At 45.2% G+C, this 26794-nt stretch overlaps 1 protein-coding gene across 3 annotated transcripts in view; it reads right to left on the bottom strand.

The window, feature by feature from the left end:
• AKAP7 (A-kinase anchoring protein 7) overlaps positions 1-26794 on the bottom strand; it is a 1276362-nt gene that overhangs the window by 961889 nt on the left and 287679 nt on the right. For all 3 annotated transcript variants that reach the window (XM_069607402.1, XM_069607404.1, XM_069607403.1), the window contains exon 3: positions 5414-5544. In XM_069607402.1, coding sequence (XP_069463503.1) covers positions 5414-5544 — 131 coding nt within the window. The remainder of the gene's footprint in view (positions 1-5413; positions 5545-26794) is intronic.

The following is a 26794-nucleotide window of genomic DNA, read 5'->3' as shown; positions in this document are numbered from 1 at the left end:
CGCTAAGTGATTTAGCTGCCGCTTTCGAGTTCTGAAGTTTTTCTAGGCTTTCATCAGCCTTTCTGCCAAAGAGCCTCGAGCCATCAAAGGGCATGTTGAGGAGTCTAGCTTGCACGTCTGGTGCAAATCCCAACTTCCTCAACCACGCAAATCTGCGTAGCACAACGCTTGCAGCCATGGATCTACTGATACTATCAGCAGTATCCAGTCCAGACTGGAGACATTCCCCCATTGCCTCCTTCCCGTCTTTGACTATATTCAGGAAGCCTTCCCTTTCCTCGCCTTCCGGAATATGATCAGCCGCCGCCGAAATACAGTCCCACAGGGTATGGGTAAACCTGGCTAGGGTACAGGTGACATTTGCCGACTTAAGTGCCATACTGCCTGACGTGAAAACTTTACGTGCCCAGGCATCAATTTTTTTATCCTCTCTATCTGGAGGGATAGTTGGATAAGCAGTTTGTTTTGAAGTAGATGCTGCCTGAATGACTAAACTCTATGGAGTCGGATGTTTATTCAAATATTCAGGATCCGTTCCAGCTGGTCTATATTTTCTTGGAAAAGTGCTATCTGCAGCAGCAATAGTTTCTGGTTTCTCCCAGTTTTTCTCCACAGTCCTTTGAAGGGCCCGGTGAAAAGGGAGAACAGGATCTTTCTGAGGTCCCTTGATGATTATTTCCGTCATGTCATCTTGTTCAAAAATGGGTGACGTATTACCCCAACCCATATATTCAACTACCCTGGTCATAAGACCCCTGTACCCAGCATGTGCATACTCTGCAGGATCAGGTTTGGCGAACTATAATTCTGGGGATGTGTAAACTCCACTGGCAGAATGTAGAGTATCACTCAGGTCTCTCATTCTAGATTCCTGGTCAATAAGTTCCTCAAGAACTTGTCTTGTACCATAAGTAACTCACAAAGGAGTAACCTCGTCTTCTTCTGAAGCAGACTCTTCATAGATTGCTGACATAGATTTGAAAAAGTCTGACCTGGGCAAAGGAGTGAATCTCATTTCTTCCTCTTCCATCTGCTTCGAAGGAAATGGCAAATCCCTCAAAGTTTTCGAGGTTGTCTTTGAAGTCTTCGAAGTTTTTCGAAGATGACTTCGATAATGGCATCGATGACGCATTTGGCTTTGGCATCGAAATTATCGACGTCGAGGGCGTCGACGAAGTTGTTGAAGTCTTCAACGACTAGTGTTTCTTGCATGGCACTGGAGAGGTGCTCGACTCTCGAAGAGTCTTCTACGGTTTTACGGCGACTCGAGGTTTTTTGGATTCCTCGACGCTACCGGTCTTGGCCATGGTAGCCTTGGACTTCCCTTTGTCGTCCAATGGAGCGACTTTAGGGGTATGGCTTTTTCGAGGGTCTTTCGAGGGGTTCGGGCTGCATTCTCGAAAACCTCCATCATCTTTTTGCGGAATTCTTCCCACTTACTGGGAGAATCCGATTTAGTCGGACAACGAATTTCTTCGGTCGACTCTGAAGAAGATGATGAGGGAGATCTATGTCTCCTCTTCATTTTTTTCGATGACGACGAAGAGTGTCTCGATCTACTCCTAGATCGAGATCTCTTCGAATGTCTATGGCGATCCGATTCCTTAGAATCAGTCGCTTTATTGTCTCTTTTTGACAAAACCTTTTTTGAGGCCTCCCTCCCCACTGACAGTTTACCTCTCCTCTCACAAAGAGCTTTTTCGGTCATATATTGGCAGGACCCGCAGTCGTTGGTTCGGTGACTGGAACCGAGACACCAGAGACAAATCCGGTAAGGATCGGTGTTCGACATCTTAGATCCACAATCTGCACACTTTTTAAACCCAGTTCTGGGTGTCGAAGGTGTCGAAGATGACGACATTTTCTTCACAGAAAATAGAAGCGCGCCGTTCTCGATAGCGAAGCGATTGGAAAAACGGAACTGAAGCAACGGGCGTGGCTCGAGCTATTTATACCATCGGTGATGTCGACAGAGTACAGAGTACGTCGAGGGACAATCGACGCCACGACCTCGAGCACAGCGCCCTCTGCCGAGAATTTTTTTTCCCAAAGCAGCAAAGCTGGAGATAACGATTTATCATAAGATGAGGAATACGTGGGAGGACACAATCCATTCGAAATGTGCATTTCTGTCAAGGTCATGACCACTTGATTGGGTAGCGGGAGGATCCGATTAGAACAGTGATTTTGAATGGGACTGTTGAATCTAGGAGCAAGACCACTGCAAGAAGCAGAGATGCTGATGGAAACAATGCTGACTGTTTTACCAGACGTCCCAGCTTCCACTCCCACAAATGAGGGCAGCAGGTGGAGAAGTGCACAGATGTCATCAAGTGAGATATCCCCACTCAACATACAGAGCAAGCAAGGGTAAGCTTGTTAACCCGAAGGCAAGGCAAAGGGAGAAGATGCAGCCAACCTCTGGAAAATAGGAGCAACAGAAACCATTCCCAGATGGCATCTGACAGAATGCTTCAGCTTCAAGCAGGATACTGTTCAAGACTGCATGTATCATCTACAAAGCAGTCACAAATAGGACACCAGTTTACTTGGCGCTAAGCTGCACATATCTAGTAGCACATGCTCCTTGTGCTGCAAATTGACCAACCGTCTTGAATCCCAATTCGTCCACAAAAAGAGGACCTGCAAACAATCCTTCTCTTGTCACACATCCACTCTCTGAAACTCGTGCCCGCTATCTAATCGAAATGCCCCCATAATTCTGCAGTGTCACAAATCTCTCAAAACGTGGCTTTTTAAAAAAGACCTGACCAAGAACGAATCTTAATGAATTCACAGACTGCAACTCACAGTATTCCACTACTGTTAAAACACACCAGCCCAAACGCTGGCTACCCACACCTTGTAGAGCGCTCTGCTGCACTCGAGCTAGGTCTGAGCTTTAAACAATCAAATAAAATGATAGTGTTTTAAAAAAGAACCAAGTGAACTGAATACTTTAATACAGTCAAAAGTCCAGGAACCAGGCCACTGTAAAAGGAAGTGATGCTGATGGAAACAATGCTGACTGCTTCACCTGACGTACCAGCTTCCGCTCCCACAAAAGAAGAGCAGTATTGTGAGAAGTGCACAGATACCACCAGGTGAGCTATCCTGTGGATTCCCCTGGAACAATCAGGGGAAAGCGTGTTAACCAGAATGCAAGGTGAGAAGATGCAGCCAATCTCTGGGAAAAAACGAGCGACAGAAACCATTGCCAGATGGCCTCTGACGGAAAAGGGGAATTGGAGATGCTGAAGACATGCCAATTGAAAATCCTGACCAAAGGCGGATGTGGAGACAGGCACCAAGTGGGATGTAAGGAAGCGAGAGAACTGTAGGTGTTGTGGTTCTTACACTGAGAAGCAATAGGACTAGAGCACTGACAAGCCTAACTGTAGCTAAGAAAACCGTCTTCTTGAACGATTTGATTTAAAGACCTTGCAACTATGGGTTCAATATGGCTGACAAGTCTACAGAAAACATCCTGCTGGGTTTGATTGTTTCAACGCTCAGCAACCTAAGTGCAGGAAGGGGGGATACATCTAAAACGAACAAAGAGAGCGCAATACCTGGAAATGCGGCTCTAATAATCTATAATCTTAACACATAGGTGCTGAGAAACAAGATGAAAGGAACACTGGGAATTCGGTTTTAACCATTTATCTGAAATTGTACCTGGGATTAGGAGCAGAGATGGAAGAGAAAGAAAGAAACGCTGCACTGTAGTAGCAAAGGCTACATAATTCCATCCCACCAAAAAAGTGGCATTATAGAAATGAGACAACAATCATTGCAAGGGGCGGTGCGGTCCCATCAGTTCACAACAGACACACACGGCGTGCACCTATTTCCAGGCCTCCAAGAGTCAAAGATCACAACAACGGAAAGAGCCCTAAGAACAGTGAGCGTGTGAGAGTGATAGAGATCACAAGCGGAAGCAAGTACGGAAAGAAAGATTACCAAAGCACCTCAAAGTGTGGAAGATGGAAAGCCCTCCAATCTATAATTTTGATGTTTAAAAACATCCTTTTAGACTTCTAGTTATTGATGTCATCTGTATATAAAAACATTTCAAGTATCTCAACTGAGAAACTGCAATCCACAAAGTAGATTAAAACCCAGAGAATGTCCCTAAGGCAGTGCAAAAGCTATTGAGTTAAGCGCATATGCAGCGAGAGCAACCAGCAGGTCAGTCCCAGAAGAGTCGATTCGGCCTATAGTTCTTGCGAGATACTGATAAACCGATGACAATTAAATTGGTTACTATGCACAGCAGTGGGAAATTACAAAAGCTAATGCTCAAAGGACTAAATAAAAGATGTATTTGAGTTTATTACATTTTTCCTAAAGGCATGAATAGACATCTTTACTCATGAGCATCGACAGAGCATAAAGATTTCATGAAAAATGTTATGAAAAAGAGTACAAACTCCGATTACAAAACTGGATTTTGAAATCGGATTTTGAAAGCATCCCAAAAGTCACATTGTGAATAGAGGTAAGGGTGAATGAAGGTTGTGGCGAGTCGGAGAGCAGAGGAAGTTAGGGGAAGGACCAGCATAAAATAAAGTGTAAATCCGAAAAACACAGTTTTGAAAAAGGCAGAATTAAAACATTCTTCAAAGATCTGTCACCACATATCCGGGTGTGCCTGTACCTCTTGTGGTGATGCATGCTGCGGCCTACATATCTTCTGAGTGCTCTGGCCACTCAATGGCAGGAAACTGTTCTCTGCATTGCATCATCAGACAAAGGGCTACCAGTAAGGATAATATTCAAGAGATAACCACTGTATTCCTCCTAGCAACATCGCTGTGAACAGCTGGCTCCGAGACTCCAGCTACTCAAGCTGTCCATAGCTAGATGTAGAGTTGTTTTATAGGGGAATTCTATTACTCAGGTGGATAAGACTATTGATTTTCCATATACGGAGTGGACGGATGGAGGAGTACCTCCAACGCTGATGCTAGAAGACATTTCAAGCCCCCCTGGTGTAGAAGGGTTGCTTCGAGGTCAAGGGCTTCATGTTGGGAGTCCTCAAAATACCAGGCATCCTCAGAGCTCATACACGTTACTTGAGATCAATGAGCACTAGTAGGCGATAGATGGGAAGCAGCTCAAAGGCAGCATACAGGGACTTTGGAAGTGTCAAGGCCAGGCCACAAAGAACGTTGAAGGAGGCATCTCTAGGCCTATACAGCATACAGGGGGGGTTCTAAGGAGCAGGAAGAGTAATTGAGGGAGATTTAGTTCAGGTGTGGAGTGTCATTAGAGGAGATAGCGTTGAAATACGACGCATTATGGGATCCACCACATACACAAATTATCGAGTAGCAAGAGGTAAACTAGCCAACAGATATCAGGCCATATTTGGTGGAGGGTTGGTGAAGAGAAACACCCACATACATACCTTTGGGTTTGTAATTGGAAGGGATATAAAGTAGTTTGGTGAAGCTTCTTTTTCTTTCTTTTTCTTTTTACTCTCCTTCAAAGCTTGTTCTTTCCTCTTCTTTTCTGTAGATTTGCCAGATTCCCTTGGAACTGGGGAGACACAAGAGTGCATTATTACATGAAACATCAGCTTCTGGAAAAGCAAATGAGAATTCAAACCTGCATTTTAAAGATATTACTGACACGTTTATCTTCTTTACAGGTGAAAAGGAAAACAAACCAAGGCATTATCATATAAAACATTATATTGCTTAGTGCAAGGCGTACTGCAGCTACAATGTATCAAACATGTATGGCCACAGGAAATCTCACTATTTATATATTTAATTATTTCGTAAAAAAAAAAAAAAGAGCACAACGACCTAGTATAATCTATTTACAACATTTAAAATGGGGTATACGCCTTAAATGTGTGTTTGACTCTACAATGGTAGACCGAGATAAAGGTGTGCACGTGGGTGACAGAGAAGAGTGGAGGAAGGGCACTGAGAAGAGGGAGCATTAAGCCGTTCCATGCAAACAGCTGATTTTAAATATTTCCGATTTGCAGTGTTGTAGGCGCGGATGCAGTAATGTTAAAAAAATAGCTCAATGTATGCTTACTCTACATCACATTTTTCACACAGCAACCTCAAAGTCCAAGCACTGCCTAATGGCCAGTGGAGCCTCATAAACATAAGTACAGTAGCCCATTCACAGCCTGAGCTTCAAAGGGCTGCTGGCCTGTTAGTTAATAAAGAGATCCTTGGTGAGTGCAGTGTAGAGAATGTATTTAGAGAACGCTGGGGCACGCGAGCCATTCTCCTTGTTTTCGTACAGAGCTTGGTTCGCGTGACCCAGTGAACGGTTGGCGCAGTTCAGATGTAGGAGGGCACGGCGGGCCCCTTTACTGAATAAACTTACCTTGCCTTCAACATCTTTCGCCTCCGTTTGAATTCTTACATTGGCGACGAGGACGAGGGGGCCCGCCAAGGATCACAGACGGCCGCGGCGAGCGAGAAGTAAACTCGTTGCCGTCGTGAGAGGCCGCCCGCAGCGCCACCCCAGCCCCTCCCAGCGCGGAAGGCTGGAGGCCCAGGGCTGGGTGGAGCGGCAGCGCTGGTAAGGCTGCCGAACCAGCATCCGGGACCCAGCAGGGCCGCTTGAGCAGCAGTGCCCCAGGCAGCACACATCGAGGTGAGGAGGAGGGGAGGCAGGGGCGGCTGACGGCTCTGGAGCTCAAGAGGGATACGCCCTCAGCAAAAAGGGAAAACAAGCCCAACTGGTCCCAGAAAGAAAAAAAAAAAGAGGAAAAGGATTTTGAAGCAAAGGGATCTTTATGTGAAAGCTTCACAGCACATGAACATTGATGTTGCCCACAGCTGGAAAGTGCACACAGAGAAAGTGTTGCAATTGAGTATCAGGAAGCCGTGGTGAAGGCATTTAGAGACAATTACAATTTACTTTTGTGGGACAAACAAGCAAGGTTGTCTGGCTAGGTTGAGGAAGTGACAACCCATATTCATTATGGCTGCAGCTAGCATGGCCCCGCCCCCACCTTTCCTATCTGAGCCGGGAGCACCACCAATAAGGTGGGACAGGTGGAAGAAGATTTTTGATACCTACCTGGTTGCGATTGGGGGTGACAAATTTGTTGCAGGAAGGAAAGAAGCGATTCTTCTTCACAACCTGGGCACTGAGGGTCGTAGTGTCTATGATGGGTTGCCTCAGCCCCCACTAGAGGGGCAAAGTGATATGGATCAATACGTAATGGCTGAAAGAAAATTGGAAATCCACTTGAGGCAAAGAAAAACACTACATTTGAAAGGCACAAATTCTTTCAAAGAATTCAGGAACCACAGGAGCCAGTGGAAAATTTTGTGGCAGCGCTAAGATCCTTAAGTCACACGTGTGAATTCGGAGTGCTGACCGACTCATTGATACGGGATCAATTAGTGCGTTGCACGAGCAACATGAAAATACAAGAGAGGTTGTTAACCAACAATGTGACTTTAGAAGTGGCAATTGAGATTGCAAGAGGAATGGAACAGACACACAAATACATGTCCATGATGAAAAGTGCAAAAAACAGAAGGTGAAGTAGCAGCTGTGAGAGCATTCAAGAAAATTAATTTGAGCAGGGAAGTCAAATGCTACAAATGTGGTAGCAATCTCCATATCTCTACGAGCACGTTTTGTCCTGCAAAGAACATTTTCTGTTTGAAGTGCAAGAAAAAAGGACATTTCGCCAGAGTATGTAGAGAATCGGGACAAGTGCAGTGCATAGGGTCTAGTGCAAGAATCTCAGAGCAAGAAGAAAACGCAGATGTTGCCCAGCTGACTCAGACCAAACACGTTTTGGAAGTATCAGAACTATCCGGCAAGCGAAGTGCTCCAACTGATGTGTTTATGATGAACGGAAGAGTAGTGGCATTAAAGGTGGATAGTTGCTCTCCATGGACGCTGATTTCGAGGAAAACATATGAAGTCTGTTTGCAAAAGAAGGTAGAAGATTTGAAGGAGCACGGCATAGAACCATATGCCTATGAAAATGTGAAGATAGACGTGTTAGGCAAGTTCCAAGCAATGATTAAGTATAAGGGCAGAAGTTGTGATTCAGATGTGTTTGTCACACGAGAAGGCTCGTCTTTGTTAGGCTGGGAGGAACAGCGCAAGCTGGGAATGTCATGATCTCTGCTTCCAAAAGGTCAGGGTTTTCCCAACTCCCTTGGAAGCAGATCCATAACCCAGGTTCCGAGTGCCAACCAGTCCCAATTGGGACCTTTTGGACCCAGTCCTGGCGCCAGTGGCACCAGGCTCATAAATATGCCCAGTCCCAGCGCTGTAAGCGCCGGGCTCATAATGCTTGGGTGGACTTACCTGCAGCAGACCATGCTGCTTACTTGCCTGCCAGTTGAGTCTCTGATCCTCTTCTGTTTGGAACTACTTTTCCTGTTGGGTGGGGCAGGAGCCACTCCCTAGATTCAGAACACTGGAACTCTTCTGGAAAGCAGGAACTCTTTTCTTACCTAGGCGTGGCTGTGGAAGGAGACACCTAAGCACTACAAGAGGCTATTTAAACCACACCCGATGGATGAATCTTGCTTTGCGTTATTCTGCATCCTCAGCAGCAGAACGCTCATCGTGTCTTCTGCATCTGATCCTGGGCCTAAGGAAAAAGGCTTACCATTCTGAATCCAGTCTTCAGCAACACCTATAAAGACAAGAAAGAACAGGTTAGCATTACGGTCTTCAGTGACAGCTCTTCACTTACCTGGTCCATCGGCTGTCACCAACGCCTCGCGCTGCATTCCGGCATCTGAAAGACGAAGGCTTACCTACTCCTCGTGCGCTCCGGAGGTCTTCACACTGCATTCTGGCATCTGAAAGACAAAAGCTTACCAACTCTTCGCACGCTCCGGAGGCCTTCGGCGCCGCATCCCGCATCTGAAAGACAAAACAAGGTGCGTTTAAAGACATTGGGGAACTTTAATACTCACGTGCCATTACTCCTTTCCACATCTAACCCAGTGGGTATTCCGGCACCCTGCAGCCGCCCCGAACTTGTACCTGCAAAATAAAAAGACAGTTAGAGCGCATCGTGAAGCAGGCAACAAGCGCTTACTTACGTGCTTCCAGGCGCTTCTATTGATCACACGGGCTCCATCTTCAACTCACTTCAGCCCGCCATCCGCCATCGCCGGAACCCTGCAAAACAAGAGACATCATTACTAAAGACTTTAAAGACATTAGAATTACTCGAAACTTACCGTTCGTGCAGTAACCAAGGGACAGCAGTCCTCTGAAGTCAAGAGGCCTGCTCCCCTTATCCAGTGAAGAAACTGGTTACAGCACCCTGCCTCGAGGCAGATGGAGAGCACGGCGTTCACTTACCTAAGGTGAGAGCGTTAACCTTTGGGGTTCTACAGGAGAAGAGAAAGGGAAGAAGAGAGAGACATTCAATAACCCAGTTCATTAATCCCACATTTTCTATCTGCAGACATCTTACCCTTCGAGCCAGACATACAGTGCACAGAGGTCCAGCCCAAAGAGCCAGCCGTGTGTTACACATCACCTTTGAAGATACGGTATACGCCCAGTCAAGACCGGCGCCTCTACGGGAATCAGGTGAGCGTTACAGAACGCAAAGCCTACCACAAAACTCCCGTCCAGGCGCTATGGAAACCTCGGATACCGACCAGCTAGCCCAGTTACTTGGGGAACTAAGGGCAGAAGTGCATGCAGCCCGTCAGGAAACGAACGCTCTAAGAAGGGAACTGATTATTTCCAAGGAGCGAACAGATGATCTCGCTAGACAATTGCTACAGTCACAAGCCGGACAGACCCCGTTACCCGCATCTGGGGGAAATCTTCTTTCTACATCCTCTATGAATCCAGTGCAGATCAACCTACCTGGGAATGTACCTCTGGCTCCGCCCGAACGATTTTCTGGTGACCCAAAGAGGTTTGCAGTATTTATCAATCAGTGCCGGTTGCATTTCTTATGCCGGCCAGCAGCCTTTCCAACTGATCAAGCTAAAGTAGCTTTTGTGCTTTCGTACCTTAGTGGCAATGCGGCAGACTGGTCGATCCCTCTAGTAAATCAAGATGATCCGGTCCTCCATGATTTTCAAGCTTTTCAGCTCAGTATGGAAAAACTGTTCGCAAGACATTCACAGGGGCAGGCCTTGGACAATGAGCTTCTTTCGTTGCGACAAGGTAATCAAGACCTTTTGGCTTATATTGTGTCTTTCAACAGACTGATAGTGGAAACTCACTGGCCTGAGGACAAAAGGATTACGCTGTTTTATAGAGGTCTACGCGAAGAGCTCAAAGATGTGTTAGCCCAAGTAGTGAATCCCCCACAAGATTGTTCGGACTATATAGACTTAGTCGTTCAAATAGATCACAGACTGCAGAACAGGAAGGCCGATCGTTCCAAGTTTGATGCTCGAGTATTTTCCAAACCGCCAACTCCTTCCAAAGGAGTAGACTCCGGGGAACCCATGCAAATAGGGGGTCTGAAAGGTCCTCTAACACAAAAGGAGCGGGAAAGGAGAAAACAGTTGCAATTATGCCTCTATTGCGGAAACTCAGGGCACTTTCTTCGAGACTGTCCGGTGAAACCTGCCAAGAAGGCAGTAGGAGCTGCAGTTACCAAAGTTACAAACTCTGAGCAGGGAAATGACCTCGCCCGACAAGAATAGAGGTCCTCTTGCCGAGCGTGAAAACCAGTTCCGTGACCTCGCATTTCGTGATACCTATGGTCCTCATTAGCCCTGATAATCCGGATCGATTACATGCAATTGAAGCTTACGTCGACAGCGGTGCCATCGGCAATTATGTGGATCATGAAATGGTTTTGAGGATGAATCTAACTCTTTGTCCCAAGGCTGTAAAGGACGTCATTACTACGGTGGATGGTACAGAGATAGCCTCCGGGCCAGTAACGCATACCACTCAAGAAGTGACGCTAGTAAGTCAAGATGGACACCATGAGAAGATCGTGTTCGATGTGATCAGGGCCCCTCAGTTTCAGATTATTCTAGGAATACCTTGGTTAGAGAAACACAATCCTCTGATCGATTGGCGAGCAAGAACGGTCCAGTTTCCAGAATGTGTCTCTACTTGTCACCCTCCACCTGGTGTTGCACTGGCAGCAATTTCTTCAGAGACTCCCCAGTTACCTCCCGAATACCTAGAATACCAAGATGTTTTCCGGAAGGATCAGGCTAACTCTCTACCTCCTCATAGGTCTTATGACTGCCAGATCGACCTGATACCTGGATCTACTCCTCCTTGTAGTAGAATTTATGCCCTCACCGAGCCTGAGAACCTTCACCTTCGACAATACCTGGATCAATACCTGGCAAATGGGTTTATTCGTCCTTCCAAGTCCCCTGCTTCTTCAGCTTTGTTCTTCGTTCCAAAAAAGGAAGGAGACCTTAGAACTTGTATAGATTATCGCTCCCTGAATCAGATCACCGTTAAGAATAGATATCCGTTACCTTTGATCCCTGAACTCCTGGAACAAGTCAGAAAAGCATGCATATATACAAAGCTGGATCTTAGAGGAGCTTACCACTTGGTACGAGTAAAAGAGGGCGATGAATGGAAGACGGCCTTCCGCACCAAGTATGGGCTATTTGAATATCAGGTCATGCCCTTCGGACTTTGTAATGCCCCGGCCGCCTTTCAATATTTTATAAACTATGTCCTCAGAGAGCTCATAGATGTGTGTGTTGTTGTTTGCATTGACAACATCCTCGTTTATTCTTCATCGGAATCTGAACATCGGAAACACGTGAAAATGGTCCTCGAAAGATTGCGTCAACACAAACTTTTCGCTAAGTTAGAAAAATGTGTTTTCAACGTGACTGAAGTCGAATTCTTGGGATTCATATTATCACCTGGCGGAGTGCGTATGGATTCAAAGAAGGTCGATGCAGTTCTCAAATGGCCATCACCATCCTCTGTAAAAGGTGTGCAAAGCATGTTAGGCTTCGCTAACTTTTACCGCAGGTTTATCCCCGAATTCTCTCGAATAGTCCAGCCCATCACTGCCTTGTTAAAGAAAAACAAACGTTTTGAATGGTCTCCCGAGGCGGAACAAGCTTTCCAGGATTTGAAGACTAAATTTATCTCTGCACCAATCTTAAAACACCCTCGCCCCGAACTCCCCTACATTGTGGAAACTGATGCTTCAAGCCTTGCCATGGGGGCAGTTCTATCACAAAAGGACCCGGTAACCAATCAGTTGCATCCCGTGGCATTTTGGTCCCGCAAATTCTCGCCTCCTGAAATCAATTACACGATTACTGACAAGGAACTTCTGGCTATCAAGTCTGCCTTTAAGGCTTGGCGGCATTATCTGCTGGGGGCCCGACACACCGTTACTGTGATTACGGATCACCGAAACCTGCAATATTTGAAAACCGCAAAAGCCCAATCCTCTAGACAACTCCGCTGGGCATTATTCTTTGCCGAGTTTGACTTCATAATTACCTATCGACCTGGTACAAAAAACGGTAAAGCTGATGCCCTTTCTCGGATGGGAGTGGAAGAACACTTGATCAACCCTAAACCTGTACCAATCATTCCCGAACAAAGAATTCTGGGTGTAATCGCCACAGAATCCATAGAGGAAGTTAAGGATAAAGCCAGGCAACTTGTAACTCCAGCAGACATACAGAATTGGCATCTGCAGGGAAAGGACTTTGCAGTAAAGGACAACTTATTGTATTTCCAAGAACGATTATACTTACCCAGCACAGATTTACAGAAAAAAGTAATCTCTTGTTATCACGATTCTTTAATGGAAGGACATCCCGGTATGGCCAAGACCTCAGAAAAGATCAAGCGCTACTTCTGGTGGCCCGTCTTGGAAAAAAGATATCAGAGACTTTATAATGTCCTGTGGAGTATGCGCCCAAAACAAGAGTCAAAAGGAAAGACCAGCAGGCCTCTTACGCCCTATTGACATCCCACCTCGCCCTTGGCATACGCTTTCTATGGATTTCATCACCGATCTACCTCCATGCTCCGGATACAATACGATTCTAGTAATCGTGGACTTATTCTCCAAGATGGCGCATTTCATTCCGCTCAAAGGCTTGCCAACAGCAGCAACTCTGGCCCGAGAATTTCTCAAAAACATCGTCCGACTGCACGGTTTTCCTTCGGTTCTAATTTCGGATCGAGGTAGTCAATTTATTTCTCATTTTTGGCGAAGTTGCTGTCGGTCGGCTCAAATTGATGTGAGACTATCGACCAGTCACCACCCTCAGACCGACGGACAAACCGAGAGGACCAATCAAACTCTGGAACAGTATTTACGCTGCATGCTGCAACAAACTGAAAAAACTTGGAAAGACATCCTTTGGATAGCCGAATATGCCTACAATAACTCTGTCCATTCGGGAACTGGGAAAACCCCGTTTTTTCTTTTGTACGGCAGTCACCCTCGAACCTCGGAGTTGGATCCCCTCAAAGATCTTGAAACACCAGCAGTAGACTACCTGCATTCTACAATCACCCAAGCCTTTAAGGAAGCTGTTTCTCACCTTCAAAGGGCTAAAGAACAATACAAGAAAGGAGCAGATCAACATCGGAAGGAAGCCCCTCAATATCAAGTAGGGGATCAAGTCTGGTTATCCACCAAATATCTACCTCTAAAAGGGCCACGCACATTCAACCCAAGATACCTTGGTCCCTATTCCATCACTACCATAGTAAACCCAGTAGCGGTCAAGTTGGACTTGCCCCCGCACATGAAGATACATCCGGTCTTCCACTTCTCTCTATTAAAACCCGTGCAACCTCAAACCCGACTAACCAAATCTCCAAAACCTATCCTAGTTGATGGAGAACTCGAGTTTGAAGTCAAAAGCATTCTGGACTCCAAGATCTCCAAATCTAAACTATTCTACCTAATTGACTGGAAAGGCTACGGCCCCCAAGAGAGATCCTGGGAACCTGCTGAATATGTCCACGCTCCTCGCCTAATCAAAAGATTTCACCGAACATTTCCTGACAAGCCAAAACCCCCGGAGAAGCCCGGTTTGGGAGGGGCCTTGAGGGGGGAGTACTGTCATGATCTCTGCTTCCAAAAGGTCAGGGTTTTCCCAACTCCCTTGGAAGCAGATCCATAACCCAGGTTCCGAGTGCCAACCAGTCCCAATTGGGACCTTTTGGACCCAGTCCTGGCGCCAGTGGCACCAGGCTCATAAATATGCCCAGTCCCAGCGCTGGAAGCGCCGGGCTCATAATGCTTGGGTGGACTTACCTGCAGCAGACCATGCTGCTTACTTGCCTGCCAGTTGAGTCTCTGATCCTCTTCTGTTTGGAACTACTTTTCCTGTTGGGTGGGGCAGGAGCCACTCCCTAGATTCAGAACACTGGAACTCTTCTGGAAAGCAGGAACTCTTTTCTTACCTAGGCGTGGCTGTGGAAGGAGACACCTAAGCACTACAGGAGGCTATTTAAACCACACCCGATGGATGAATCTTGCTTTGCGTTATTCTGCATCCTCAGCAGCAGAACGCTCATCGTGTCTTCTGCATCTGATCCTGGGCCTAAGGAAAAAGGCTTACCATTCTGAATCCAGTCTTCAGCAACACCTATAAAGACAAGAAAGAACAAGTTAGCATTACGGTCTTCAGTGACAGCTCTTCACTTACCTGGTCCATCGGCTGTCACCAACGCCTCGCGCTGCATTCCGGCATCTGAAAGACGAAGGCTTACCTACTCCTCGTGCGCTCCGGAGGTCTTCACACTGCATTCCGGCATCTGAAAGACAAAAGCTTACCAACTCTTCGCACGCTCCGGAGGCCTTCGGCGCCGCATCTGAAAGACAAAACAAGGTGCGTTTAAAGACATTGGGGAACTTTAATACTCACGTGCCATTACTCCTTTCCACATCTAACCCAGTGGGTATTCCGGCACCCTGCAGCCGCCCCGAACTTGTACCTGCAAAATAAAAAGACAGTTAGAGCGCATCGTGAAGCAGGCAACAAGCGCTTACTTACGTGCTTCCAGGCGCTTCTATTGATCACACGGGCTCCATCTTCAACTCACTTCAGCCCGCCATCCGCCATCGCCGGAACCCTGCAAAACAAGAGACATCATTACTGAAGACTTTAAAGACATTAGAATTACTCGAAACTTACCGTTCGTGCAGTAACCGACGGACAGCAGTCCTCTGAAGTCAAGAGGCCTGCTCCCCTTATCCAGTGAAGAAACTGGTTACAGCACCCTGCCTCGAGGCAGATGGAGAGCACGGCGTTCACTTACCTAAGGTGAGAGCGTTAACCTTGGGGGTTCTACAGGAGAAGAGAAAGGGAAGAAGAGAGAGACATTCAATAACCCAGTTCATTAATCCCACATGTTCTATCTGCAGACATCTTACCCTTCGAGCCAGACATACAGTGCACAGAGGTCCAGCCCAAAGAGCCAGCCGTGTGTTACACATCACCTTTGAAGATACGGTATACGCCCAGTCAAGACCGGCGCCTCTACGGGAATCAGGTGAGCGTTACAGGGAATCAGGATACAAGCGAGTGCAGAAGATCCTGTTTCTGTAGCTGAGGTTCATGACAAATGGGAGGAGGATTTCCCAGCAGTTTTTAAAGGAGAATTGGGAATGGTGAGAGACTTTGAACATGAGATTCGCTTAAAAGCAGGAGCAGTTCCAAAGGTGCATAAGGTGAGGCCGATACCTCATAACCTAAGAGAGAGACTAAAGGATGAAATTGAGTCTTTGTTACAGAAAGGAATTATTGAAGAAAGTGAAAGTTCAGAATGGTTATCACCAGTCGTCGTGGCAGCCAAGGCAAATGGTGATATAAGGCTTTGCGTTGATATGAGGGACATCAACAGGAACATTCTGGTGGACAGGCATCCTTTGCCAATAATAAGTGACAAGTCAACACTCGATAAGGCCTGAGTATTTTCTGTAATTGACCTGTCTCAGGCTTATCACCAGATACCCTTGAAAGAAGAGTGCCAACATTTGACAGCGTTCATTACGGTTTTTGGAACCATTGGCTAAAAATCAAAGACAGGATCACCCTCAAAATACTCTCCCTCACCTCCAAATGTCTTAACAACATTGCCCCCCCTTATCTGGCCAATAGAATCCACAGGAGAACCTCAAACCGTCCCACTAGACTGACCAACGCCTTCACCTTAGTGACGCCTAGATACAAAAAGAGTACAGCCGGCGGCTCTAGTTTCCCAATCATAGCTGCGCAAACTTGGAACAAACTCCCTTTGGATCTCAGAATGGACCAACCTTACTCTAGTTTCAGGCTAAAAGTCCTCACTTGGATCCATGCCAATGACACTTAGCTTGACCTTCCCCTCCCACATAGACACTAGACGTCTGCAACCAGCTGAATGACATCCGATCAACTAGACTGAACCGTAGTTCCGCATTTTTTCTTCTTTTCCTTCTGCTTTCCTTCTATACTTACCTTTGATCTATCGTGAACTGTATAAACTGCACTTTTCTTGATTTAACTGCGAACTGCATAAATTGTATTTCTCCTGTAACTAAGTTCTTAAGTAATCTTGTACTGTTTGCGCCCAGCTACCCCTTCGGGTTTGGTTCTGCGCTATACCAAATAAACAAACAAACAAACAAACAAGTATCGAAGGATGCCATTCGGACTTGCCTCGGCAGCAGCTGTATTTCAGAGAGTTATAGACAAAGTGATGGAGGGTGTTAGGAATGTTGTAGTGTTCCAAGATGACATGCTTGTGTTTGCAAACACTAAGGATGAACATGATGAAGTATTGAGAGAAGTATTGGGAAGGTTGTCGGAAGCCGGAATGACTGTGAAAAGAGACAAGTGTAAGATTGCAGTGAGGAAGGTGGAGTATCTCGGACATGAGATTGATGAATTGGGTGTGAGACCAAAGAAATGTTTAGTAGAGGCTGTAGAAAAAGCTCCTGTACTGACGGATAAGGACCAAGTGAGAATATTACCATCGTTTTGTGAAAGATTTTGCAATAAGAATGATTCTAAAAAAGGGGTCGAGATTTGAGTGGACTCCAGAATGTGTGAAGGCATTTGAAGGTATCAAAGAAGCAATCAGTAAAGCACTGTCTATTGGGAGGTTTAACCCCATGGATTAAACTATTCTGATTGTAGATGCTAGTTTGAAGGGGTTGGGAGCCACATTGGTACAATTGGATGAAGACAAGAAGGAGAGAGTGATTGCCTTTGCCTCAAGAGCGTTGAGGGGGGCGGAGTTCAAGTATTCAGTGATCGAAAGAGACTTTGGCCATGTTTTGGGCTGTGATACATTTTAAATTTTTCTTGTGGGGCAGGCGATTTGTAGTTCGCTCTGATCACAAGCCATTGGTACAGTTGTTCGAGAGTGGTAGGTGGGCTTTGGGCTCGCCTAGGATAAGCAGGTGGGGCTTGGGTCTTCAAGGGTACAATTTTGACCTGAGTTATCTGCCGGGGAAGAAGAATTTGGTAGCAGATTGTCTATCGAGGATGCCTTTAAAAGAAACTGAAACAGTGGAGGATGAGACAGTGGAAGAATCAGTGATAGCTGAGGTTAGTGAGGCAGTGGCCCAAGAAAAGTGGTTACAGGGAGAGGAGTCTGATGAGGAACTCAAGTTGATCAAAGAATGTACTGTGAAGGGATGGCCCCACAAGAATAATTTGGATAAGAGTTTTAACATTTGGTAGGAAGTTAAGGAGGAGTTGAACATAAGTGAAGGTAGATTGAGGAGAGGACGATGTGTGGTACCTCCGGTGGCGATCCGGCAAACTCTTTTGGAGTTGGCTCATGAGGGTCACCCAGGGGAAAGTGCAATGAAGAGGAAACTCCGACAGAATTTCTGGTGGTCGCGTATAGACAAAATGGCAGAAAGGTGGGTGAAGGACTGCATGGAGTGCCAAATGAGTGACAAAACTAAAGTGACGAGGGAAACACTGTTGAGCTTTAACGCGGTGCCAAAGCAACCGTGGTCTAAGGTTGCGGTGGACATTGTGGGACCCATGATGGGATTAGGAGATGGATTGAAATTTTTGTTTGTGTTGGTGGATTTCCACACAAAATGGATTGAATGGGAAGCAGTAAGCAGTAAGAGAAGTCACGGCTAGAGAGCTCATTGTGTTCTTAAAGAAAATGTTCCTAAGAGAGGGGGTGCCCACTGAATTGGTTTCAGACAACGGAGTTCAGTTTGTCTCAGTGGCAATGAAAAAATTCCTTAGCAGCTATAGCATTAGACATGTTAGAACTGCATTTTACCACCCAAGAGCCAATGGCCTGGTGGAGAGAGTAAACCATCTTTTGAGGGCTAGGCAGCCATGGAAGCAGATGTTAGAGATAATGACATGGAATTATCTCACTACCCCGCATTCAGTGACAAAGGTATCACCATTTGTTTCTCTCAAAGGAAGGGAACCTGGAACAAAACTGTGTCCAGGTTGGTTGGGAGTAGCGGGAGTAGTTCATGTAGATAGAAAACAGATAATGAAATGTATCAGAGAGAGCCAAGAGAGGAACAAATTGTGTTTTGATGCCCGTGAGAAAGTGAAAGAGCGTGAGTGGAAAGTAGGAGAAATGATATACGTTAAGAATCCCAGACTGGTGAACAAATGCTTGGACAGCAAGTTTGTGGGTCCAAAAAGAATTTCTGCAGTAAGGAAGAGTGTGGTTATATTAGAAGGAGGAGAGGTGTGGTCCAAAGGGAGGATTGCGAAAGCACATGGCGAGGATAGGAAAGTAGAAAAAAATGAGTCAAATAACGACAGCAAAAAGAAAAGAGATGAAGAGAGTGGAAGTGTTCAAGGTGGGAGTGAGAGTGTCCAAGGCAAAGGTGCTCAAGACAGTTCTGTTAGAAGTGTTCATGAAGAAAGCACGAGAATGTTGTTGGTAGAGAGGTTATTGACAGTTCTGGTAGTTATCAGAGATCCAGGTCAAAGCCAGTGTGGATGAAAGACTACACATCGTATTGAAAGATTGTTGTTCATCCGTGCTTAAATTGGAAATTTGCTAGTGCTGACAAAGTTTATTTATATTACCTTTATATAAGTCTTAAGAGTCAGTAGGAGTACAAATGTTTAATGCATTTTTTCTCCATTATAGAATTTAAGAAGCATTGTAAATTTTAGATTGATTATATACATTGGATATGTTTCTTGTTTTTTTTAAGGGGGAGGTGTAGAGAGTGTATTTATAGAACGCTAGGGCACGCGAGCCATTCTCCTTGTTTTCGTATGGAGCTTGGTTCGCGTGACCCAGTGAACGGTTGGCGCAGTTCAGATGTAGGAGGGCACGGCGGGCCCCTTTACTGAATAAACTTACCTTGCCTTCAACATCTTTCGCCTCCGCTTGAATTCTTACATGCAGCTATGAGTGAGAGTCACTGGTGTGAAGAGATCTGCACAGGTCAAGCACTTCCTCTACCTGCACCTTAGTGCCTGTCACTGTACTCCCGTTGGTAGGAGAAGAGCAAAAAGAGCATCTTCATGTTGAATCCACACCCCTTGTGCTCTCGCAGCGGGGGGTGAGTTTTATGAAGGTGAGATAATGGAGGGGGTGCACCCCCTCTCTTCTGGCCCAACAAGAGTAAGTGGTAGATTAGGTGCCTAGCAATATAGAGAATTGGTAAGTGAGGAGGATGAGGACCAGGTGTCGGAGGGAGGGTGTTACTGGAGCAGCATGGACTTTCTTTGGGGCATTACTTCTTGCTAACACAGAGAAGCAGAAGGAAGAGCAACTGACATGAGGAAGTTAATGGCCCTTTAGGAGGGATGAAGTTTTCGTTCCAAACGCTTCTTTGCCAGTTAGCAAGTGAAGCTTGAACCTAGTCTTGAACAATTCCGCTGATGGATTGGCTTTGATGCCTTGGGCTCTGCAGAGAATCTCAGTGAAGGATGAATTTCAGTAATGAGACGAAGCTGAAGCATTAGGAAGCACAGGGGGGCAAGGGACAGATAGGGTTTTGGGAGATGAGTATTATAGAGACTACAAGGGAGGGCACACAGGGATGCATTTGAAAGATAACGGGGCAAGACCATAGATATATATAAAGACAAGAAGTACAACCTTAAAGAAGAAGCCATTTTACATGGAGAGGCATCCAACTTGGTGGCTGTGCACTGAAGTGCTATCTATCTATCTATTCAGTTTCTTATATAGCACTAATTTGCCCACAGGCCTCCAAGTGCTCACATGACGAACAACAAAAACATAAAATGTCAGAAGGAGGGGGCAAAGAACTAGGTCAGATGTCATTGTCGCATTGTCGGGCAGTAAAAGGGGGAAGATGTTTAGCCTGTACCCAGTTCAGAGATACATTTTTAGTTGTTTCTTGAACAGGAAGCTCGACGTCCAACCCTTTAGGGTTGAGGGCAGTGGATTCCAGACACTCAGCCCCATGCATGAAAGCCAGAGCCTATAATTATTTTCAGGAGGACTCGAGGTTGATGGAGGATGATGTCCTTGTTGGAACGAAGGGTACGCCGTAGAGGGACCCTTCAGATTCTGGCTGAAAGATAGTCAGGTGCTTCATCTGCCAGGCACTTATAGACTAAGGTAGTGCCTTCAAACCTCATCTTTTGACTGACAGGTAGCCAGTACAGTCTCCTGCGGGCAGGGCTGTCACAGGTGTGGTGAGGCCCAGGGCAAAAAATCTGGTGAGGTTTACAATTTTCTGCACTGGGCCAGCTGCGGCTCCGCTGCAAACAGGAGCCACGAGAAATCTCCCCTTGAGTTTGTTTGTGTGGAGGACCTAAATAAATATGGTTTGGTTTATTGATACAACTGCAAATCAACAGCAGCAAAGTTAGATTTCTCTGCCGAAGAAAGGTTTATGCCAGACTACATTTTGAACACACATCATACACAGTGACAGAAGTGTTGTGCAGAGGAGGCTGGTGAATTTCTAAAATGAAGAAGCTTAAATGTTTGCGCCAAATATGCAGGATCGACAGAGCACAGTGAGGGAGCCAAAACCAAACAAGCGGTGCTTGAGGGGGTTTCTTACCCCCAAGAACATGTTTGAAACATTGTGTTAAAAAGATGCATTTTACAGCACTTTATTTGTAAAATTGGGTAGAAAGTCATACAGTTTGCAATTGTTTTTGTATGGTAGCACATGGAAAAACCCAATAGTTGCAATCACCAACCGTGCACAGGAACATTTTCCAATACATTTCATGCCGCCTTTGTTCACAACATATGCCAGTATAAAAATATATTAATGCTGGTTGTTTCCAGGTCTGTCCATGCAGGTTGCACCAATATAAGGCAGTATTACCATATAAGGACTACCAGCCAGTAAGAATACCATGCCACAGAAAGTATGTCCAGGCTGGCTGTGCACCATAAGTGTTTTTACTGGCTAGACTGTCCTACATTCAATATGGTCCAGTTTACAACTCATTCACTTTTACTTATCACGTGCGGTCTGTTAGGGAGGCTTTTGCACAATCTTATGGCGAGGGCTGTTTAATCAACTAACCTAAGGGTAGAACATTGTCACCCAAAAGGAAAGACCAGACTCTTCAATGGCAGCTGCAGCAGAGTAGTCAGGCTTTTTTTTAAATTATTATTATTATTAAGTTTATTGAATTTTACAAAGAACAAAGCAGAATAACAGAGCTATCAAAGTTAAAACTATAGAATTCATCACAATTAAACACATCAAATACCACCCCCCCACCTTAACAGGAAGCAATAGAATTCAATTGAAAAACAATATCATAACCCATCCAAAAAACTACCCCACATTTGATCAAACAAATTAATTTTTTTGATCCTGCCAAGAACAATCTTCTCAATTCTGAAAAACCTGCCGTAGATCCTCTACCCACTCTGTAAAGGTTGGTCTCTCATCACATTTCCATTTCCTCAAAACTATTTTCTTTGCCGAGCTTGCAGCCCTGAAAAACCAGCATTTCTGTGGGTAAGTGAGTTCTTCCACCTTATCATCCTCACCCAAGATGACAGTATTGTAATCAAAATCTTCCTGCAACAATATAACCTCATTCATCTTCTCAGTGACTTTCCTCCAAAATGTCCTCAGTTTGTAACAATCCCAAATCATGTGCTCAAAAGATCCAACTGCATGTTTACACCTCCAACAAGCCTCTGAATCAATCATTCCTCTCGCATGAAGTCTTTGGGGAGTCCAAAATACTCTGTTTAGAATTTTGATTTGTCGGCTTTGCTCTCCCAGATTAATAGACGTCAGAGCCACATTTTTACAAATATACCTCCATCTGTCCTCAGACATATCTGAGCCAATTACCTCAGACCACTTTGACAACAATCCTTCTGCCGGTGCATGACGTTGGCCCAGATTTTTGTACACCTTAGACGCCATACCACCTCCTGCCTTAAATTCAGACAACCAAATCTGCCATCCATTACCATCAACTGCACCTTCATTCCGCAGTATTTTCCTCAATTTCCTGTATTCTCCCATTGTGCAGTCTCTGAGACCTTTAACTCGTGCAAGTATTTTATAACTGATCCATTTGCCATCTTCAATCAAATCGCTCAGCCACATTACCCCACTCAGGAACCACTTCAACCAAAATAGCGGCCTCCCATTCAACAGTATTCCCAGATTCAAACAGATTGGGATAAAATCATTATCACAGACCTTGCGTTTGCTCTTCTTCCATAGCTCCTTCCAACAAGTTCTTAGAAATTTTGTTGGCAAAAATGACTGATAACCAGATCCATCCACCGTGGACAGCATAGCCCTAGGCGGCAATGGAGATGAATGGCTTGACTCCGCCAGCGTCCAGAAATCATTTGAATTTTCAACAAATGGAACCAGATGTCTGGCTCCAAAAGCCAAATGGTAATTTTCAAAATCTGGAACCCCTAAACCTCCACAGTCCTGAGGCAACTGCAATTTCCACAATTTAAGGCGCGGTTGTTTATTCTCCGGGAGAAAAGACTGGATTAAACACTCAATTTTCTCCAAAAAACTCTTTTTAATGTTCATGGGGAGCATACTAAGCACATAATTGACACGCAGTGTTGATGTCATTTTGATTGCATGTACACTTCCCCCATAGACTCAGTTTAAGCTCACTCCATCTCTTCAAATCAAGCTCCAGGTATTGAACCACATTAGTAAGGTTGACATCCATAATTTTTGTGACATCACTGGTCAACCAAATCCCAAGGTACCTCATCCTACTCTGACACCAACTGAAGTCAGGTTGAAGTTCAGAAGGGTGGACGGATGGCAGGGAGAACCACCTTTATTTTCCTGCACGGCCAAACTTGGAATGACCTTCTATGGATTTTGAGCGGATGTGCTCTATATAAAACATTAGTAGTATGTGAATGCATACACAGTCATTTTTATATTGTTAAATGGCAGGCTGCATTTTTAACACCTTGCACAGGTGCATGCCCTTTACCTTTCGTAATCCCAGAATACGCAACACTAATTCCAGGTGCTAGCTCATCCTCCCTGAACAACGTGCATAGGTACCCATGCTGTACATTCACTGAAGCCAGCACAATACAGAACAAAAACTTCAGGTTGCGGTTACAGGTTCAGCATCCCTCAAGGGCTTATTAGGCCTTGCATACACACGAGGACAGGTGACATGAGTCATATTGTGTTGCCCAATGGCAGCACAATTCTACTATATAGCATTGCGGCAATAAACCAACCCCCATAAACACTCAATTTATCAGTAGAGAATATCATGATTTTATTCTGTGCTCATGTACCACACGGGACAATTTGAAGTATTTACATTAAGTAATGCCACCTTATTGAAAGATCTTTCCCTAAGCCCACAGAGATGAGTCACTATTTAAACCATGTGGGGAGAGTGAGTGTGTGAGATAAAAAGCACACACCAAAAAAGAGAGAATTAATAGATTATTATTGGTGAAGAGCAAAGAAAGCATGTATTTGCGTCTGTGTCAGGTGACTGTGACTATGGTGAGCCTGCATGTTTGTAATCATTGTCTGATCAGTTTATCCCTGCGACTGCTGCTTGTAGGAAGCTGATGGTTCCTTTAGATGTTTGCATTCAGCTCATGTAATCAGAAACTTACTTCATTAACCCTTTCCGCATCGTGTGCCATCATATTTTAATCGAAGCACTACCCACGTGTGCTCATTAAAATACAAACAACTTTCAGTGAAATAAAGAAGTGTTTCTATTGTTGTTTATTTCAGGAGAAGTACGTTTTTCAGTGCTTTTGATTTAAATGTGCAAAACAGAAGATGGGATCCATTTGTGCGTTTTGCAAAGAGCAGCTAAAACACATGATTGAAGGAAAACATAATTAATTTTAAAAATTCCACACTGCTTCATTTAAAGTAGAACATATTTTTTGCTAATGCCGTTTGTCCATCTGCATCCACTCTGTGTGGGTCCTGCAATGGGCTAGCTGTCACAGTTCAGGGCCATTGCCAGAGGGGAGCAGTGGAGAGATGGACAGATCGACAGAAAGAGAAGGGAAAAGAATTAGAAAAATTAGAGCACGAGAAGGGACAGATTATAAAATACCAGTAAACAACCTCTTCCCAAAGTGGCCTGCATGACTTTTTTTTATAGGCAATCTAGGTAAAGCAGCAGAGTTATTTCTAAAGAAATACAATTCTCATAACACATACCTTCAGTGCTTTACTTGTTTGACCATTGGCCTAATATTCATCCAGAAAAGTCACCAGCTTTGTTTGTCTGCAGGAGACCGAGGCCCTTACCTTACGAGAAGAGGCTGCTATGCAGTGTGACATGACAGGATTAATGCACCGGCACAGACTTTACGCGGGCCCCCAGCTCCCAGTTACTCTTCCCTTCAGGCACCATAGAGTCAAGAGAAGTGTACCAATATCGAAAGCAACAGTGTACCTTCTGGCCCAGGGCAAATCAAATGTGTCTATTTTAGCTCGGCACTCCGTGTGCACCTTGAAAATGTTTCTTAGTAAATAGCATTTGTATTTTGCCCGTATAAGTTTGTTTATTGTATGTGAAAACACCATCTTCGTAGAAAAATGGGACTGAACGCATCACCTAAACATTAGCTTTCTGCAATTCAAAGTGGGGCATTAAGCTTTTTCTAGTGTGTTTAACATGGCTTTGGCTGCAACATGAAAATTAAAAATCAACAGGCTGCTTGCTCATGGAGCTGCAAGCACAGCAATAGCAAGTCCGGGCCTCAGGCAGCTGGGGATCTTTTCGTGTCTGTCAGTCTTCATCTGCAGTGCTTGTAACAATGCAGAAGCAAATGTTTATCAGGCTCATTTACCTATTTGCTCAGCTTGTAAAAAAGCCTTAACTGAGGGGGTGGGGTGGGGGTGTCGGCAGTCCCTTTGACCCCACCTTAGACTCTGGTCTCAGCCCTGCTGCTGCAAAATCATTACAAGGGCAGAGAGCAGACAGCACAGTCACCCCGTGAGAATAAAGGGCATGGGTGGACTGTGCTGTCTTCTACTCAGGAGGAGGGTGGTGCGCGACCCCCCCAAGCGCAAGGACCGGGGCAATTTGCCCCTCCTGCCCCCCCCTCGTGACGGCCCTGCCTGCGTGCCTCCGTGACATGAACGGACGACCCATGCCAAAAATGGCACGGACAGCTACATGCTGGATCACCTGTAGACTCTTGATATTTGCCTGAGAGGAGACAGCTAACAAGCTATTGAAATAGTCCAACTCATTGGACTCAGAGAGCTATGGACATATTTGCCACAATAGATGGATATAATACTAGCAAGAATATTTGAGATATAAAACATAGAGCATGATCCACTAAATCAAAGGTGGCCGACAGATCGAGAAGAAGAAGCAGTGCCTGGCCGCCTTTGTCAATTATGTCCGCGATGTTAGATTTCAGATCCAGCAAAGCAGTCTCGGTTCCGTACCTTGCGCGGAACCCAGACTAAGCAGTGGCAAGAATGTAGTTTTGTTCCACAAAGGTTGGTATTGAGTGAAGACCAGATTATCCATAATTTTCAACAAAAATGGGACATTAGTGATGGGCCAAATGTTTCCTGGTTTACTAGCATTCAAGTTCTCTTTCTTCAGTAGTGGTGAAATCCAAGCCTCCGTAATAGAGTTGGGAACATAGGCTTCGAAAAAAAAGAGTGGTGACAAATGTGGTTACCCAAGGCACGAGCAGACTCATATACTCTTTGAACAGCAGTGCTGGGAAACTATCTCCCTTGAACAATGTTGGCTTCATTTTCAGCACAGAGTCCCTAACTTCTTTTTCCGATACCCGTTGAAAGGAGAAGCAAGTGAGGAGCGAGGCATTGGGTGGGGGGAAAATGGGGCAGATATATTAGTTTGTCACTTGAGGGGAGCAGAGTGAGTTGGTCTGCAATACTGTGCTGGTGCAGCTTTGTTTTCTGGATGAAACTGTAGTGAATCTTCTGTCACCATTCATTGTGAACCTCAGGAGGAGAATATATCAAGCTGCCTTTTAACTCTTGTAGAACTAAGAACAATTCCCTGGGCTTGGATTTGGACTTAGCTTCTTTGGCTTGCAACACAATCTTTTTGAAAGTCTGCACCGCAGTCTTATAGGTAGCAAGAGAGTCATCGGTTGGTTTTTGCGCCAGGAGCATTCAGCTTTCCTTTTTATTGCCCCGCCGGAGAGTACCTCAGGAGAGAACCACAGATTAAACAGGGTTAACTTTTTTTGGATCAATTGTTTGACAGGTGCTAACGACTTTTATGTCTGATTAAGGGCATTCCTAAGGGTAGATGTAAAGTCGTCAAGCGACAGACACATCAGGGGCCAGAGGGGGTAATAATGGAAGAGCAGCTGAAGAAAAAATCTTCATGAGTAATCCCTTTTGATTTCCTAATGAGGACCATACGTTTGGTGGGAGTAGTAAATTGTGTGATAG

Source organism: Ambystoma mexicanum, chromosome 4q (genome assembly GCF_040938575.1).
Source record: "Ambystoma mexicanum isolate Mex_15411 chromosome 4q, UKY_AmexF1_1, whole genome shotgun sequence".
NCBI classification, from domain to species: domain Eukaryota; kingdom Metazoa; phylum Chordata; class Amphibia; order Caudata; family Ambystomatidae; genus Ambystoma; species Ambystoma mexicanum.
This window is presented reverse-complemented; position numbering and strand designations above follow the sequence as displayed.